General features: G+C 40.7%; 1 protein-coding gene across 1 annotated transcript in view; it reads right to left on the bottom strand.

The window, feature by feature from the left end:
- Position 1: 1 nt before the first annotated feature.
- Positions 2 to 17789, bottom strand: part of LOC147026823 (uncharacterized) — a 273043-nt gene continuing 255255 nt past the window's right edge. Inside the window, 3 exon segments of the mRNA XM_085882634.1 lie at positions 2 to 745; positions 5744 to 5808; positions 12702 to 12803. Of these exon segments, the coding sequence (XP_085738760.1) occupies positions 2 to 745; positions 5744 to 5808; positions 12702 to 12803 (911 nt within the window).

Raw genomic sequence — 17789 nt, 5'->3', positions numbered from 1 at the left:
TTTATGTGTTTTTGAAATTAATATCCGCGTACACAATTCCGTGATCGCGAGAGGATCCAGCGTGTCCTTGACTTTGTGTCTGTTGAGGAGGTGTTTCATCTGTGTGCTGCCTCACCATATTATCGTTGAGATTGTTAGACAAATTATTTAATTGTCCCACAGGCCACACAGGCCTCGGGACATCATATACATTTTTCTCAACCCCATGATGTACTCCTCCTTGACCTTTTTTAACAGGACTCACTTTTGCATAGATAGGTGTTGCTTCTGCTGCAGCACTAGCGTTTGAAGCTTGACTCTGCCCTGGATTGACATCTTTTTTTCCAAAAGCGGAAATTACTTTGAGATTAAAATGATTGCATTTCTTATTTACCTCAGAATAAATATGATTCTCAGATGATGCCTTCACTCCCTCATCTGGCGATGAACTGGGCATTTTCACAACTGGCATTTCAACACAAGAGTAGATGCATTCTTGAGGTTGCTTAGTTTTGGGGGGATTTGCTGAGACATAAGTGGTGGTGGGACCTTCTTGTGCAGGTGTGGTATTTCTGTTGTATGAGCTTCCAATGCCAGAACCTGACGCAGCATTTCCAGTTGGTAGAAGGGCCTTCTTCTGACTCTGAATGTTAGCATAGATGCTGTTTTCCGCAGGAACATTGCAATCAAATCTATGGAGCTCCATCTCACTGACAGGTGAGAGATTCGAATATACAGGTGTGACGTTGTTGCTTAGTTGATTCTCCTGAAAAGAGATCGAAATCAATTGTTGTACAAAAAGCAATACTGTACTCTTCTTTCCCATTTACAAGGCACTTCCACCACCCTTAAAATGACATTACAATTATTAAGATCTCTTTGTTAATTGGCATTATAAAGGCATCTATGATCAATCTCACATACATCACATGCATTCTTTACCAGGGTTCAGATGGAAGCCAAAATCTATCAGGGAACTTGTGTCTTCTGAAACAACAAAGGTCTAAAAAACAAAGGTTGTGTTCTTAACCTTTCTGCTGTAGATATGTATCTCATGGTGTAGACAGCGAGTGGACATGACGCCCTTGGTGAGTATCCGCATCGGAAGCGGAAGTAGTCATGAAGAATATTTTATTCCACGATTTGAAAATGAATTAAAATTTCAAGTTTAACATTCTTTATCAAACCTTTTTACTTTGTGTATTTTGAGGGACAACAGAATCTATGAAAAAAAGTTGAAATCAAATTTTGGCATGGAATCCATTTTCCCTCCTCAATAACTACTTGGAACCTCTACCAATTGGACTCTGCCTTGAAAATGGACGATGAGTACAGGGTGACCCCCCCCCCCCCAAAAAAATGGAGCTCACTTTTTGTCCAATATCTTCCGTCTTACGAACGACAACCTCTTGTTTTTTCAGGTGATTAAAGAAAAGTGAACCACAAGACAGACTACGAAAGTTGGAGAGGATTCTTCCCTATTTGAAGATGCCATGGACAATTGGGCAGAAGACTTATTCTGTGAAGATATTTATTCAAGCGGGCACCTACAATTAGAATCAAATAGAATTTAAACGTGAGTTTGGAACTTACACTGTGCCGTGGAAGTCACAGATATTTGCCTGGGTCAAAAGGTTCAGAGAAAAGACATTGTCACAAATCGTAACTGTGAATAAACGGCCTGTGTGGTTTATTTATTAATTATTATTATTATTATTTTTTTTTTTTACGGGCACGTAATAGTTGTCACAAATCTCAACAGTAAAAGTCCTGGAGGACCAACACATTTGTGACGTCCTCAACATACAAGGTCTCCTGAGAACATTGACCTTGTTTGTGATTCAGTGGGCAGAGGTCCTAAGAAATCTCAGCCGTCGGAGTCAAGAGCTTGGAATTTCACTTGAATCAGAGAGAAGAAATCTCCTCCACGATGTGAAACTGTATCCAGGCAGAATTTATATTAAACACAAACTGATTGCCAGCCATATGTAGAACAGAGTGACAATGTGCCAGTGGTTTGCAGACAAGATTGAAAAAAGGCCTAACTTCCTTGACAATGACTGGTTTTCCAATGAGGCCCATTTCCTTCATTATGGGCCTGTCAACTCCATGAACTGTGTATATTGAGGATTTACACCCCCCCTCCCTTTCCCCCCAATCTCGTGCTTGCGTGACCTCTTCACTCTTTAGGCAGGGCTTTAGGCAGTCGCAGGGTGGGGTTACATGAGAGAGAAACTATGGTTTCAACACGATGGAACCACTCCCCACATTTCAAATGATTCACTGAACTGACTCAACATGCACTTTGGTGACACAGTCATCAGTTGAAGACTTGCTGTTGAATGGACCCCACACTCATGAGATCTCTCACGGCAAGATTTGTCTTTGATGTTATTTGAAGGACAATGTCTACAGAAGGCCACAATCCATAAAATAACTCAAAACAACAATAATTGATAAAATTTGCTTAATTCCTACAGCGGAATGCATCCGAGTGATCAACCATTTTGCCCGTGAAATCGAAGTGTGCTTGCAGCGCCATGGCAAACATTTGGAGCAAGTCATTTAAGCACAGTTAAGCACAGTTGGTCCTGGCCTATTCAAGGTAATCTGTGCCAAAAGTTGTGCCATTTGAGTGATAAATGAGGATTTCATATTACATAGTATGGCTTCTGTATTTTTGGGGGTCACCCTGTATATAGAGGGCAAAGAAAGAAAATCGTATAATGTCTTAAATCGATAATATAAAACCAGGACGATGATCGATCAATACATTCAATTGAAGTATTGTACAATATGTAGATAGTAGATGTCGAGACAGACCATATAAACATGATACGTTAAGCTCGCACACTTAGCGAGAGAAGAAAAGTGTGATAATGTTGACATACTGGCAGGCTTTTGATGACTGATAGATGCAGACAAATAATGCAAACACATAATAAAACGTTATGTCTACACATATTCCTGCATAAATGATTCAAAGCTTGTGCCGTTATACATGTTCCTACAAAGGCCATGCTGTGACCTTCATACAAGTTCCATCAGAGAGACCGCTCTTGCTGTTGTCACTCACACACACCAAAATGATCAACTTCTAAACCTTCCTTTCAAAACCACTACATGAAGCGATAACCTCATTGCATTGTTCTCGACATAAGCAGAGCTTAAGGCCCGGTCACACCTTGACGTTTTAGCCAACGTATGCCGATTTTTGATTTTTTTTTCTAAAACGCTGGCACACGTTGAATACGTTATGGGTAAGTTTTGATAGCATTGAGAGCACGCTGGCATACGTCGTAGTACGTTGCCATACGTCGTTGTACGTTGGCTTTAAACGTTGTACTTTTCGGTTGTCCTCAAATTTTTTCATGCTTGAAATTTCACGACGTATGCCGGCGTATGACTCACACGTTCCGCTACGCTGGCCACAAGTTGTAGGCACGGTCTGCGATCGTTGACAGACGTCAACACATGCTACTTGTAAGTTAATCATAAGTTGAGACACGCCGAGGTAATGTTTAGAGTACCCGAAACTTATTTCCTACCTATGATTAACGTGTTGTTGGCACGTTACGCGATCGTTGCCACACGTCGACAGACGTTACTTTTAAGTTACTCATAGGCTGAAAGACGTCGGTATAATGGATCGTCCTTGCGTCAGCGTCCACGGCCACGGCCAGGACACTTATTTGCAGCATTCTTCAAACTTTTCTTCGGCATGACGAGGATGTTCACACTTCGATGTCTAGCTTGGCTATGATTCGAATTGTCCATCGGCAGCGTCTATTTAAAATAGTCGAGTTTGAGCGTTTTAACACGTTCAGAAGAAACGTTTCAAATTTCCAAACCCCAGCGTCAAAAAAAAACAAAAAACAAAAAAAAAACAAAGGCGAGTGACAGCAATTTAAATCGTTCATTGTAAACAATGAAAATGGCTGAGTGGTACCGTTTAAAAGTCGTTGAGTGTAAAAAAAAATCCAATTGTTGAGCGCAAGCGTCTACTTTCAATAGTGGAGATGCAGCCATTTAAATCGTTGAGTGGCAGCCTATGAACCTACCCGTGGACACGCGGACGCAAGGACGATCCATCATAACCCACACCCTCCCCCTCACACCCACCTACTACTGCCAACATGAACAAACTACTACTAATACTAATACTAATACTGATACTGATACTGATACTGTTACTGCTGACATGGACATCGACTCAAAAAGGACTCGAAAACACTGTTGGGTTCCCTTTTATGAGCACCATTTTTATATACCAATTCCCAAAACCGCTGGGAACACGTCTTTATATGGCAGTTGTAACCTAGAAACACGTTCATTTATTTTTTTGTCGACCGGAAGACGTCATTGGAATACGTCTACATACGTCGATGTGTGTTGGGGCTACGTAAAGAATTGGTTCAAAGCATGTCAAACATAAGTTAGAAATAAGTTTCGCGTAAAAAAGACATTACCGCGACGTGTTTCGACTTATGAGTAGCTTATAAGTAGCCTTTGTGGACGTGTGTAAGCGTCCACATATCGTGTGTAAAACTTATCCTCATCGCATGCGAACGTATGTCATACGCCGAGTACGTCGTAAAATTTTGAACATGTTCAAAATTTCTTGACGTACTCTACTTACTACGACTTATGATAGCGTATTTAGCGTTCTACTCGCGCATACCAAACTTACCCATACCGTATTCGACGTGCCCCAACGTTTTAGACACACTTTTTGTTACGTCGGCATACGCTGGCAAGATCGCCAAGGTGTGACCGCGATTTTGACCCTTCCATTTCTACGGCAGTTATGATTCGAATCGTTGTGCGTCAGCCCTTTAATAGGCTACGTCACGACATCGTCGGCGATGCGTGCAACGCGCTATGCCTGAGTTAGACTATCGTTGGGCATCGGTTGTGTAGGCCGACAACAGGTTCAGCATTCGTTGGTATAAGTTATCTATAACACAACGAAACGTTCTGTGTAGTTACCAATGCGTTATACATAAGACCAAGTCGCTATGAATACGTCCGAATCTTTAAAAAAAACATCTAAAGTTCAACGTAAGCCAGCGTTTTACATAAATTTTAACACGTTGCCATCGCTGGCTAAAACGTCAAGGTGTGACCGGGCCTTTAGCAAGTGTGACACTTCGTAAGTCAGGTTCTTGACTTTACATTTTCATCACTGATGTTCAGCTTATCTGTCATCAGTGTTAAATGACTCGATGACAATCCCGACATAAAACATGAAGAAACACCGTTTCTTTTGAGAACACGGTTAGTTTGACGACCTGCCAAGCTTGTTGATTTTGATATACTTTGCCCATCAAATGTTTCCAGTAAAAATTTTGATTCCAAGAGCAGAGAACAATATCTCACTCAATGCAATAAAATAAGAAAAACTCAAAGTGGGCCTCATGGGTTTCATGTCATGTCCCTAGCTTTTATTGTCTACCTTCTGTCATTCTGTGCATCGACTGTATAAGTTGATTTCGAGAGATGCATCGTTCTATTTTTTTTTCAAGAGGAAACTTGTGCCAAAATCATTTTCAATCTGCATTTTGTATCAAATAAACATTTAGCGAGATCGATAAAATGTCACGTGCTCTTCCCAATTAAAAAAACAAAACTGTTCAAATATTGACCTTTTAAGAATCATTTTAATTCTTAATTTTAAATACAAAAAAGGTGCAATGTTTAATGTAATGTTCAATGTTTAATGGAATGAGTGTTATAAAAGGAAAGCAAATGTTACCGGGCTCACCTCATTCAATGAAGAAACATTCTGGTGATTAGCACTTGATGTTCCTCTTTCGTTTGTTTTCTTATCTGTTAATTAAACCATCAGATGAGAGAGTATTACAATGCGAATATTAAAGGTGTGCGTGACAGATTTACACCCATGGTAAACTGGTCGTGTGAAGAGATATTCCAAACATCCAACGTGATTTTGTAAGCATAATTCAAGCCTCATGCAACAACTTCTAAACATGAATGTGCACGCACATACATACATACATGCGCATGCACAGAAGACCAGATTAAAGTTAAAAAAAAAAGAAGAAATTCATCTGTTCCATAAAAGGAAACTAATACATAGAGAAAACACAAAGACATAAAGTGTGATCAAGATCACTCGATGTGAATATGAAATTATTACAGAATGTAACTATAGAGTTCATAGAACACGATACCCCAAGCAGTTCAAGTATAATATTTCAATTTTCATAAAATAATGATTTTAAAGATCGTTAAAAAAATCCGGAAATTTAGCGCAACTGAAGCAATCTGATACATCACCATTATACACTATAACAAGAAGCGAATACTTCGATATTGTGCGGCTGGGGGCAGTAAAAGTCTAGGTTAAGAATGATGAAACAATTTTGCAGTTGTAAAATTTAAATGTAGACATGCATGATGGGAAGAGTTGTGACGTTGGACAAATTTCTATTTATAGCCCTCAGATCAAAGGGACTTACGCGGCCATAAGTGTGACAGAAGACACAGGACAGAATAGCCAATTATATAACAGCGCGATGTCGCCGCGCTGTAATAAAACGACGGTGAGTCGCAGTTTAGGATATGGAGGCCTTATTGATCCCCATACAATGCAGCGTAAATCAGTATGTTCTTCACCCCGACCCTCTCACATGTGCCGCCCTCTCATGCTGTGTATGGTAATTGGATGTATTATGAAGGCAATTTGTGTTCTACAGTCGTCAAGTATACATTTCAATCTAAATGGAGGTTTAAAGAGGTTAAAAGGTGTATAAATAAATAATTTTTCGATTTTAGAGCTGCTTTCCGCAGTGTCTATTACATCACCCTATCTAACATGTTACATCAGTTATTCGTGCTTGTTGTTTGTGTCCATTATGACATCATTAAAAACGGTAAGTTTGCCATTTGGAATGATTTTCAATTTTATTTGACTGCAAAGCAGCCAGAATAAAAATATTGTTGCGGTTCTGCGAAGCCAGCACTTTCCCAAGGCAATAGCATCCAAAATTTTGTGATCTTGAGACAGTTATTTTGTTAGTATTCATTCAGTTAGCCCTTCATATGTCTAGTGGGTAAATGGGACAAGTTGCATTGCGAAGGGCTTTTAGTTTGGTCTTCAATCCCCTGCTCTTATCCTTATTTGGTTCTATTCACTTCATTTCACACACAAAACCAGCCATGCATGCATGCATACGACGGGGCTAGACAATGATGTCATGAAGAGTGACTGCAGCATCCCCATTCAAACCACGTGCCATAAACCAACCAACACATCACCTCAGACCCTCACCACTCTGCTACAATGCTCACCATGATCACTACAAACGCCTCCTAGTAGTCCCCACAACAACCTACACCTGACCTCCACCACAAACGACACAACTGCTTCCAACCACTTCAACCTCATCACCACAATTGGCTCAACTGCTTACAATGCTTCAATACTTTGTCGTAGATGCCACAGCACTTCCCTCACCTCACTATAACTGCCGCAACTGCCATCAGCTCCCTGGACGCTTACAACGGTCATTTGGGGATGCCGAGGAATGGAGGACAAAGTGGGTGCCTGCGAGACAGAATACTTCGGCGTGTAGATCGAAGTGTGAATGTGTGCTGGGATTCATTTGGTGACGTCTGGCTAGTGCTGGCGATCCGCTAACAGCATTCAGTTGGAGTCCAGCGCACGTTTGTGACTAAGAGCATTCCCGAAAACCCGCACCCCGTAGGAATTATGGAGCTCTGTTGCATGCCGGAGCCTGAGAGCAACTGAGGCCATTTTCAGCTCTGGAGTCTGGCAGGGCGGGGCTACTTTTCGGAGTGGCGTCTAAGCACCAATAGGGATGCGCAGAAACATCTACAGAGCTTCTTGATCCGCTTTCTGGCTCCTCCTTTGCCTGGGCTCGAAAAAAGAGCGAATCAGCATCTCTTTCACCTCTTTTTGTCTAGTCTTTCATCCTTTTTCAAAACTTTATGGAGCGGAGCATCGTCGAATGAAAGCCAAGCTGAGATGGCAGCACAAGGACGGGCCAGGCGAACAACGCTGGGTTGTTGCCAGATCATCACCCAATCATCGGTGCTTGGTTCCCATGGCATTCCAAAGTCATCATCACAATTAAACATATTTTCAGATTCTCTTACACGCCCTGTTAAGCTATCTCTCACACGTTCTGTCTCCCCCATCTTGTCTCGTCCATTGTGGATGCATCACTGAAAGAGCATACCGATTAACACTTCTTCTGCATTGCCCTGCACCACATTTTGCACCCCCCCCATTGATAGCATGATAGCATGTTCAATGTTCATGAACAAGATTAATGTTTTTTCCCTGTAATTTCTAAAAAAAATACAGAATTTCAGGGATTTAGATACTCAATAATGCACATATGAAGGTATCAAACACCTGTATTACACAATATAAACCAATAAGACAGTAGCAAGATGGTTAATCATGTGAATCTGATGAATGAGTCAAATGTGAAAATGAAAGATATTCTTCTGTTGTAGGGCATAAAATTACAGAATAGAAACACAAATGTGGTCTTCCACACGAACAAGGCCATTACCTCGGCCCAATGTGTTGCTGATAAACATATTGTCTTATGAACCAAAGATGGGTCCTTTATAGTTTCTAAGACATCTCTGATTGTATGCACTGATTGTAAGTGACATAAAGTGTTCAAGATTAACTTAAAAATCATAATCATTATCCAGTTCTTCAATATCCTCATCTAAACTTTCCCCAATCATCTGACTCAAAGATGGATGCCTGGCTTTCACAGTCTGGCAGGCTGCACATATCAGTGCATTTCAGTCCGTTTGACAAACACACACATTTTGGTAGTGAACACTTCGTTTTACAATTGCAGGCAAATAAATCAAGGACCACCTCAGGTGCTGGCTGACCATCCATCCATCCAGTGCACCACCAACTTTTCAACCCCTTCTTCCTTCTCCATCTTCCATCCTCGGCCAACAGGACTTGGTCATTTAAATCATACATAAAATTATGAACCTTCAAGTCATTTAAGATGTTTTTTTATCAATATATTTGTAGCCTGCATGCAAGAAAAACTAAAAGTAACAAATTTCCTTGATTTGCGGTATTCTTCGCTTTGGGGGGTGGGGTAACAATAATAACAATAACATTTATAATGTACATCTAACTTAAAATATATTTTGTTATTTTAGTTTATGATTAAATTGGTATCCATTTAAACATGGTATCCATTAATTAAGGTATGGGCAAAAAACTTACGTACCACTTTTTATGAAAACAAAATCATGTTCTGCAATGTATCAGCACTGGACTATCAGTGCCTGTAATTGAAAACACTTATGGCTAGGCGAGTTTTAGCAACTGTTTTGAAAAGCAAATAACATGAGCTACGTGCCTAACAATTTTCAAGAAGATATAGCCCATAATAAGAGAAAAACATTACTTTTAAATTGAATGTCTTCTTCTGTCTTACGCCGGTTTCAGAAAAGTTTATTTGGGGATGGGGTTACTAAACGGCTAATACCACACAAAAGGCTACCACCAATGCAATGCTATCACATAGTTTCTGACTCCAGAGATGTATACCCTGCCAAAAATTAGGATGAGCATTATTCCCCTCAGATGGTACCAGTGGCAAAAAAATTATCGGGTCTGGATCATGGCCTATATGTTCCAATTTGTGGGCAAAATATTACATTTGATTTAAATAAATTGTTCTTCGATCATAAACTGATGACAGAGAGAAGGACGGACGATGGATGGACATGGACCAATTGCTTAACCCCGGTTTTTGCTTTGTGTGCACAGGGTAATAAGCCTCACATGATAATAACATACAAAAACATTTCTCAACCTGAATGTTCAAACATACCAAATAAGTTAAACAATAATAAACAAGAGGGGGAGCACTCGGGAGAGTGCAAAACCTCCGCCGCCAATACTGCTAGATCACTCAAGTGAACCTGATATCCTATTCATTCAATTTGACGTCAACAGTGCTAACAGAGTTATAGTTTGTAACTTTTCCTTTTACATACTCAATTCATTCGTCATAACTAGATTCCTTGAGACAGAAATTGATTTTACATGGGTATATCCACCTGAAGTTCCAAAATCAGCCGCAATTATAATGTTGGCATGTTTTTTTTGTTGGAAATCACTTATAACATGTAGAAATGCAAATTTTTTTTTTCTCGAACAATTTTTTTTTGGGGGTGGGGGGGGTGGGTTGGAAATCACTTAAAACATGTAAAAATGCAAAAAAAAAATTTTTTCCTCTAATTTTTTTTTGGGGGGGGTAACAATTCTTTTTGGGGGGGTTTGGAAATCATTTAAAACATGTAGAAATGCAAAAAAATTCTCTATTTTTGTGGGGGGTAACAATTTTTTTTGGGGGGGAGGGGATTGGAAATCACTTAAAACATGTAGAAATGCAAAAAAAAAAAAAAAATTCTCCAACAATTTTTTTTTGGGGGGGGGGACCAAGTCCAAAATTTAATGGCATGATCCTTGGACCATACCTAACCCCCCCCCACCAAGTTTCGTCGAAATCCGTCGAGGAGTTTTTCCGTAATACTGTTCACAAACAAACAAACAAACAAACAAACAGAAAGGGGTGAAAACAGTAACCTCCATCCATCTTCGAAGACGGCGGAGGTTAAAAATACCATGAAGTGTAAAATGAAAATCACAAACAGAGGTGAAATGCAGAAGCGTTTCTGAGCCTTTTTCTCTTATAAATAAAGCCACATATTCCTTGTTATATGCATTCCTCAAATTCCCTGATACCACCACAATGCCTTCTTCAGTTTGCCTGGCATTTTTCATGATGTCTTCCTAAAATGGTCCGAACCTCCCTCAAGTATCTTGGTATTCGCCACTTTGCCTTACTCACGCAGGAAAATAGGAAGAACATCAGGCTATCTGAGGAAAAGGAGACTTTCTCATATTGCCTTCATCAAATTACCTGAAGTTTCCCACCTCAAGTATCATGGTAATCCTCATGATGCCTTCCCCAATTTACCTTTGTGCTTGCTTGACAAATTTTAAACTCCCCTTTGCTTCATCCTCTAATCCCTGCAATCTGATTCACCCTCAGCTTCTTTGTACATTTATATGCCTCTGCTGACAAAGTCGCTGAAGGCATTATGTTTTCGGGTTGTCTGTCCGTGTATCCGTGATAGGTTTTCGTTACCGCAATAACTTAAGAATGGCTGAAGGGATCTACGTCAAACTTGGTACAAGTATGTGGAATGATGCAAAGATTAACTGATGAGATTATCGAGTCAAGAGCTTCAGGGTCAAAGGTTAGAGGTCCAGTTAGGTAAAAGTTGTTACCACGCTAACTTGTAAATCAGTGATGGGATTTTGACCAAACTTGGTACACTGTAAGTATATATTATGATGCAAAGATGAACTGGTTAGATTTTGGTTTCAAGATGTCAAAGAACAAAGGTCAGGGTCCATGACAGGTTTTTGTTACCGCGATAACTTAAGAACGGCTGAAGGGATCCAAGTCAAACTTGGTACAAGTATGTATAATGATGTAAAGACAAACTCATTAGATTGTCAGGTCAAGATATCATAGGTCAAAGGTCCGGTTCGGTAAAAATTCTGTGACCACGCTAACTTGTGAACCAGTGATAGGATTTTCACCAAATTTGATATAAGTGTACGTTATGATGCAAAGATGAACTTATTAAATTTTGGCATCAAAAGGTCAAAGGTCAGAGGTCATGTTAGGTAAAAATGTTACTTTAGAACAGCTGAAGGGATTTAAATCAATCTTTGTAGAAGTATGTATAATTATGTAATGTGGACAGAGGCATATCAGTCGACGTCGTGACGTTGAAGAGTGCTGTTGAACTAGTTTATTACCTCCGCCACTGAAGGTGAAGGTGGTTATGTTTTCACCCCTTTCTGTCTGTTTGTTTGTTTGTGTGCAGGATATCTCAAAAAGTTGTGGTTGGATCCGGATGAAACTTTATGGACAGGTTGCGTGTATGACCAGGATGAAGTAATTAGATTTTGGTGAAGATCCAGATCCGGCGACTAGAATTTTTAAAGTGATTCTTCACCATTGAGAGATAGGGCCAAAAACGATATAAAGCACAATATCTCAAAAAGTTGTGGACGGATTCAGATGAACCTTGGTGGACATATTGGGTGTGTGATAAGGAAGAAATGACTCAATTTTGGTGAAGATCCGAATCCGGATCTGATAATGTTTTAAATGATTCTTCACCATTGAGAGATAGTGCTAAACTGATATATAGCACGATATCTCAAAAAGTTGAGGATGGAATCGCACGAAACTTATTGGACAGGTTGGGTGTGTGGCTAGGACGAATTGATTCGATTTTGGTGAAGATCCGAATCCGGATCTGGATTCGAGAGTAATTTAATCTTTAGTGATTCTTCACCATTGAGAGATAGGGCCAAAAACGATATAGTCCTGTATATTATGATATTTCAAAAATGTAATGGGCCCGATATGTTCTCGTGGATCAGGCATTACGTGGCAGAGGTATGCGCTCTCCTGAGTGCCCTTCTAGTTTATGTTTAATGCAGATCCTCTTAATGCACTTTCATTTCCTGGGTTGGTTGGACTTGGGAGGACTTATTTATGCTATTGTACAAGTACCACCAATTTCTTTTTTATTATTTCGCTAAATTAAATGAGAAGAAAAACATGTAAATTGAGACATAAACGCTTTCTTACCTTTTTGCTTTTTCCAGAAAAATATTCCTCCAGCTTTGAGCAGCAACAGGAAAATGACTCCAAAAGATATTCCAAACCACGTCAAAAGTTTTGTTCGTTTGTCTGTAAGGAAAAGATGTCAAACCCCATTTGCACCCCAGGGTGGTTTCTTTGAGTGTGACAACATTAACAAATCGAAATTAAGCAATATTTCACCATTGTGAGCATAAACTCAAAGAGATGACATGACTACAAATTTAACTTTCAAAACAATCTCCCTGGAAAGTGATAAACACCCTCTCTTGGTCCACTTCTCATCTTCAGAGCCTATATGGGTCTGACAAGGACAATTTTGTGATTCTCCCACTCTCTATTCGAGCAAACATTCTTGCCACCAAGCTTTGTTTATTTCAAGAAGCAAGAAAAGATCAACTGGTGCCAAAGTCCAAGAGTGGGAGGGTTTGTGCAGCAAAATGAACAATTCCTCCATGGAAACAGTGTGGGAATACTGTCATGGTTGAAATTTTTAGTATAATTTTTTCCCCCCGATCATCACCATCATCATAACCTTCAAAATAGCCAATTACAGGCCATTGTAGGATGATAATCTCAATCAACTCCTATTGAGGGTTTTTTGGAATACTCGCGACACTTGCCAAGTGTGTGCTATCAAAAGTCACGGCAGGAATTTTATCAGTGTAATGGTGATAACTCACCTACTCTTCATCAAAAGATACTGTGGGATCTGAATTGGCCACCAGCCAATGCTAGAAGACAGGACACCTGGTTTTATGTACATCCGAGGAACGGCACACTTTGTGATGCAATTCCTGGCCTGAGAAGCACTGATTCATAGTCGCATCAGGAATCAAACCAGACCGGACAGCCAGCTCAATTAAGGTATGTACACTACATATACACCACCCTGTCAAAGTAGTTTTTCCCATTTAACTCATAAAAAAGTAGTTTCACCACATTATAATTGCAGGAAATATTATGTGGGCAATCTTCTCAAATCAAGATTTGAATTGATTTAATCATTTATCATCTATTCTGGTTGCACATCGTCAACCATGAGATTTATCTTTGACAAAATGGCAACAAAGCCCAATTATCAGAAACTAGTAACTAATGATCAGGAACCAAATCCCAATGATTATTTTTCCAATTTGCCACATTTTTGAGATGTTATATACCGTATTCTATGATTTTACCCATTTGGCGGCCATTTTGAATATCGCCAGAGTGCCGGGAATTTTTTTTTGTTAACATCTCAAATGTGTAATGGGACCATAAAATGAAGTTGGTTTGGTAGAGTCCTGGGGGGGGGGGGGTGCACGGATACCCTCCGTAGATACTCCCCTACAAAGAGGACCAATGACAAGGGGTAAAAGAGAGAGAAAGACTGAATTTTATTCCATAAGTATCATGGAGAATGGTAGTACTCCATATGCAGGGATGGGACTGAGTTTGGGGAAAGGCGGGAGGTTGGGGAGGAAGCGGTAGTGGGGGGGGGTGGGACGGGGAAAGAGGTTTTATAACAGTGAAACTCAAAAAAATGAACACAGCAGTTACAAACAAAGAAAACACGAACATTATTATGTAAAGATAACCAAATAAGCACAAAACAGAATAGAGGATAAACACTAACCAGCCATCAGAAATGTTGCCATTAATACAGGTATCCCTCGATTTATGAAAGGGATGTGTTCCTGGAGAGTGGAATGAAAACCGAAAAAACGTAAATAGAAATCAGTTTTCCCTTTGCTTTAAAGGTAAAGAATAGGGGATGTGTTCCTGACCCAAATTTTTAAGCCTCACTAACGTAATATTTTCTTTCACTATAACATAAGAAAAATAGTTACAAGTAACACCAACAACAATCTGAAATAAAGACATTGCATTAATAAATCCTACTTCATGCTAAGTAAATACAAAATCCTTACCTGAGAGGCTGGAGGTAGACGCTTGAGTAACATATTGTCAGACGTCTGAGGCTCCGTTAACACAGGATGCCTCAGCGCCGGGACCTTTTGACCTGGGAAATGTCCAAAGGGTCTCTCACTGCACTGTGCTCATTAATTATTATTTACCATTCCCCAAGGTCACCCAAATAAGCCAAAACGGATGGCACACACACACGGGAAGCAGCCGGCTCGAACACGTTTTCTTACCTTTTAAAGGGCTTACTTTGTATTGAATATTTGGGGGGGAAGTGCACAAGACAAGCAGTTTGGAACAAAGTAAGCAAATGAAAAGATACAAAAACGGAATTGGGGACACACAAACTTATATAGAATGATGAGAAATAAAGAGAGAAAACCTAACCCACTCCAGACGCCACAGGTCACACTTTTATAAACAAGATAATAATGCAGGCGGGGACTTCCCTTTATCGATAGTGTGCAGGGGTGGACACAGGACTCAATGCAGCTCGGTTTGGAGTGAGCCTTTGGAAACCAGGAGCGAGACAATGAGAGCCGGCGATGAAGTCAGTCTAAAGACGAGGTAAACCAGCCATGAGCAGCGCCAACGATGAGTAGCACCAAAGATGAAGAAAGCCAACCAAAGCACGATGAAGTGAACGAGCCACAAGAAGCGCCAGTGACGATCAGCCCCTCAACCAGCCCTCGTGGCCCTCTCTATCCTTTCCAGACAAGGCCTCCTGGTCTGCCCTCCGTCCTCTCTCCTGGATCTTCTTCTTCACCTCTTTTGTTTTTTTCCACGCGGTGCATGTGGAGTTCTCCTGTCTCCGATCTCCGATGTCCTCCTTTGTCCTCACGGCATGCCAGAGCTCTGGTGTCCCTTTCTTTTCTGTCTCCCAGGAGCTTCTTCTTACTCTCCCTTCTTGGGCAGAGTCCTCCTCTGGCTCTCGCCCCAATAAAAATAAATCCACATTGCTTCTTCTGGGTTCCACAGCACACTACACCACCATGGCTTCCACCTATCGGCCAGAGAGATCATGATCGGCCGAGTCGCACACGTGACACGTGTGTCTCTGTGATGGGAAATCCTCACCTGGCCCCACCCAGAAACAAGAGGTGTTTATGCAAACCATATTACTGACTATCCTGTCTTTAAATTACATACACTGCCTCCTCAGCATCACATGTAACAAACAACTTACTCTGATAGGTCCCTGTTACATGGCAATCTGACCTACTCTAATCACATGTTACACTTCCCACAGTCGAGTTATGAATCCCCCCCCCCACCTCTTCCACATAACAATATGAAAAGACATCTGGATAGATTTTTTTTCTTGTCCCGATACAGCTCCTTATAACAGCTTAACACATCTTCCATCATGAGGGAAAATTTTTATGCTTATTCAGGTCATCGTCCTTGAAGATGGCCATGGCTTGTTTAATGTGACTGAACGCCTCCGGAAGCCTCTTGGTAGTCAGCTGTTTTGGTGGTGGTGGTTGTGATGTGGTCCTGGCTTCTTCTTCTGACTCGGTAGCCCCGTATTTCAGGGATAGTTGGTCTGTCTTCTTAAAATAAACTTTTTTCTACGTTTCATATTATCACTGAGAATCATGCAAAGCATATTATCACCGAGTCACCCTAGTGACTCGGTGATAATATGCTTCATATGCGCCAAAGGCAATAAGCCTTGAACATCACAATGATGCTCTGGCCCATTGGTTGCCGCAAGGAAGTGGTGTTGGGTGGAAAAGACACCACCTTGATGTTGTCAGCTACATCCTCAATGTTGGGTGGATGACTCAGGGCATGATCAAAGCCTTGTTGTCTAGATTATGCTTTGCACAATATTCCTTGATGGTGGTGGAGACATATGCTACCATGTAATCCAGGAAGAGAGCTCCCGTCATCCAAGCTTTTGTGTTAAACGGCCACACCACAGGAAAATGAGGCTGAATGTAACCCTTTTGAGGCCTTGGGTTATTGGAGCAGTAAACCAAGAGAGGGTTGAGCTTAAAGTCCCCACTACATTGCCTCCAAGCAGAAGAATTAGCCGATATTTGGCTGCCTTGAAGCACGAGGCAGTATTCTCGTCCCTTGAGATGAAGCAGGTACATGGCAGCATTTTCTTCCAGAAGAGCCCAGTCTCATCCAAGTTGAAAACTTGCTTTCTGAAGTAGCCACCTTCCTCGATGATCATCTTCAACTCCTCCGGGAAGTTTTCTGCTGCCATGGTACCTTCATTCAAAGCCTCCTCCATCAGCCTGATGTTATGCAAATTAGAAAGTTTATTGAAACATTCTCACCAGCCATGGCTGGCCTTGAAAATATTAGCAGCATATTTGGATGATTCTTCACCACACTCACGTTGATTCAAATCTTCCCATAGGAATTTGGTGTCCTGCTGGATCAGCGATGATAGGGGAACATTCTGATGGTTTTGATCCTCTATCCAAAGGTTCAGCAGGCTTTCCATGTGTTTCATGAAAATGTCTCTTCCTTTCATAATACAAAAGGAACATCCAGGAATTTCTATCTGTGCCATATTATTTAGACTATAGGCATTCTTGATGAGGGTACCAACAGTGGATGTCACGAGACCTAGTGGATGGGCAATGACAGCGAGTTTCTCGCCATTCTCATTTGGTTTTATAATGCCCATCTTCATGTCCAACATTACTACCTGGTGTGAATGTTTCGCTGGGGGAACAGTTTAGCTTGAGGAATGAGCGAGATTACGGCCGATTATAAAATGATGGAGTAAACAAAGGTATAGTAGACTGATGCATCACACGCATGTACACATGGCTGCGATATGGCTCATTAAAGGAGTGGAACCCTATTTGAAATTTTGTTTGTAGTGCTCGACTGTACTGTACAATACTTGAATTACGTTATCTTGAAAAAGGGGGATTTAAATCGAAAAACATGCCGTTAAAAGTTAATTTTGTAATAGTGAAAAAAAGTAAACCGGGCATTTGTAAATCGAGGGACATCTGTGCAACAATTCCTCAAAGGGTTGTAACTGACTGGGATGAGAGTGACAGGAAAAAATTCCAGTTTGATCTGGCTTTCACAACTTGCTTTATAAATTACTGAGGGATCCATGCTATACAAATCATTCTGTATCCATGACTTTTTACTTTTATACATTGCCATTTTAGCTTGGGAAATGAAAACAAA

Source organism: Eptatretus burgeri, chromosome 5 (genome assembly GCF_056783735.1).
Source record: "Eptatretus burgeri isolate ZD-2024b chromosome 5, Ebu_testis_v1, whole genome shotgun sequence".
In the NCBI taxonomy this organism is placed as follows: Eukaryota; Metazoa; Chordata; class Myxini; order Myxiniformes; family Myxinidae; genus Eptatretus; species Eptatretus burgeri.
The sequence above is the reverse complement of the archived record's forward strand: the minus strand, read 5'-3'. Positions and strand labels throughout refer to the sequence as shown.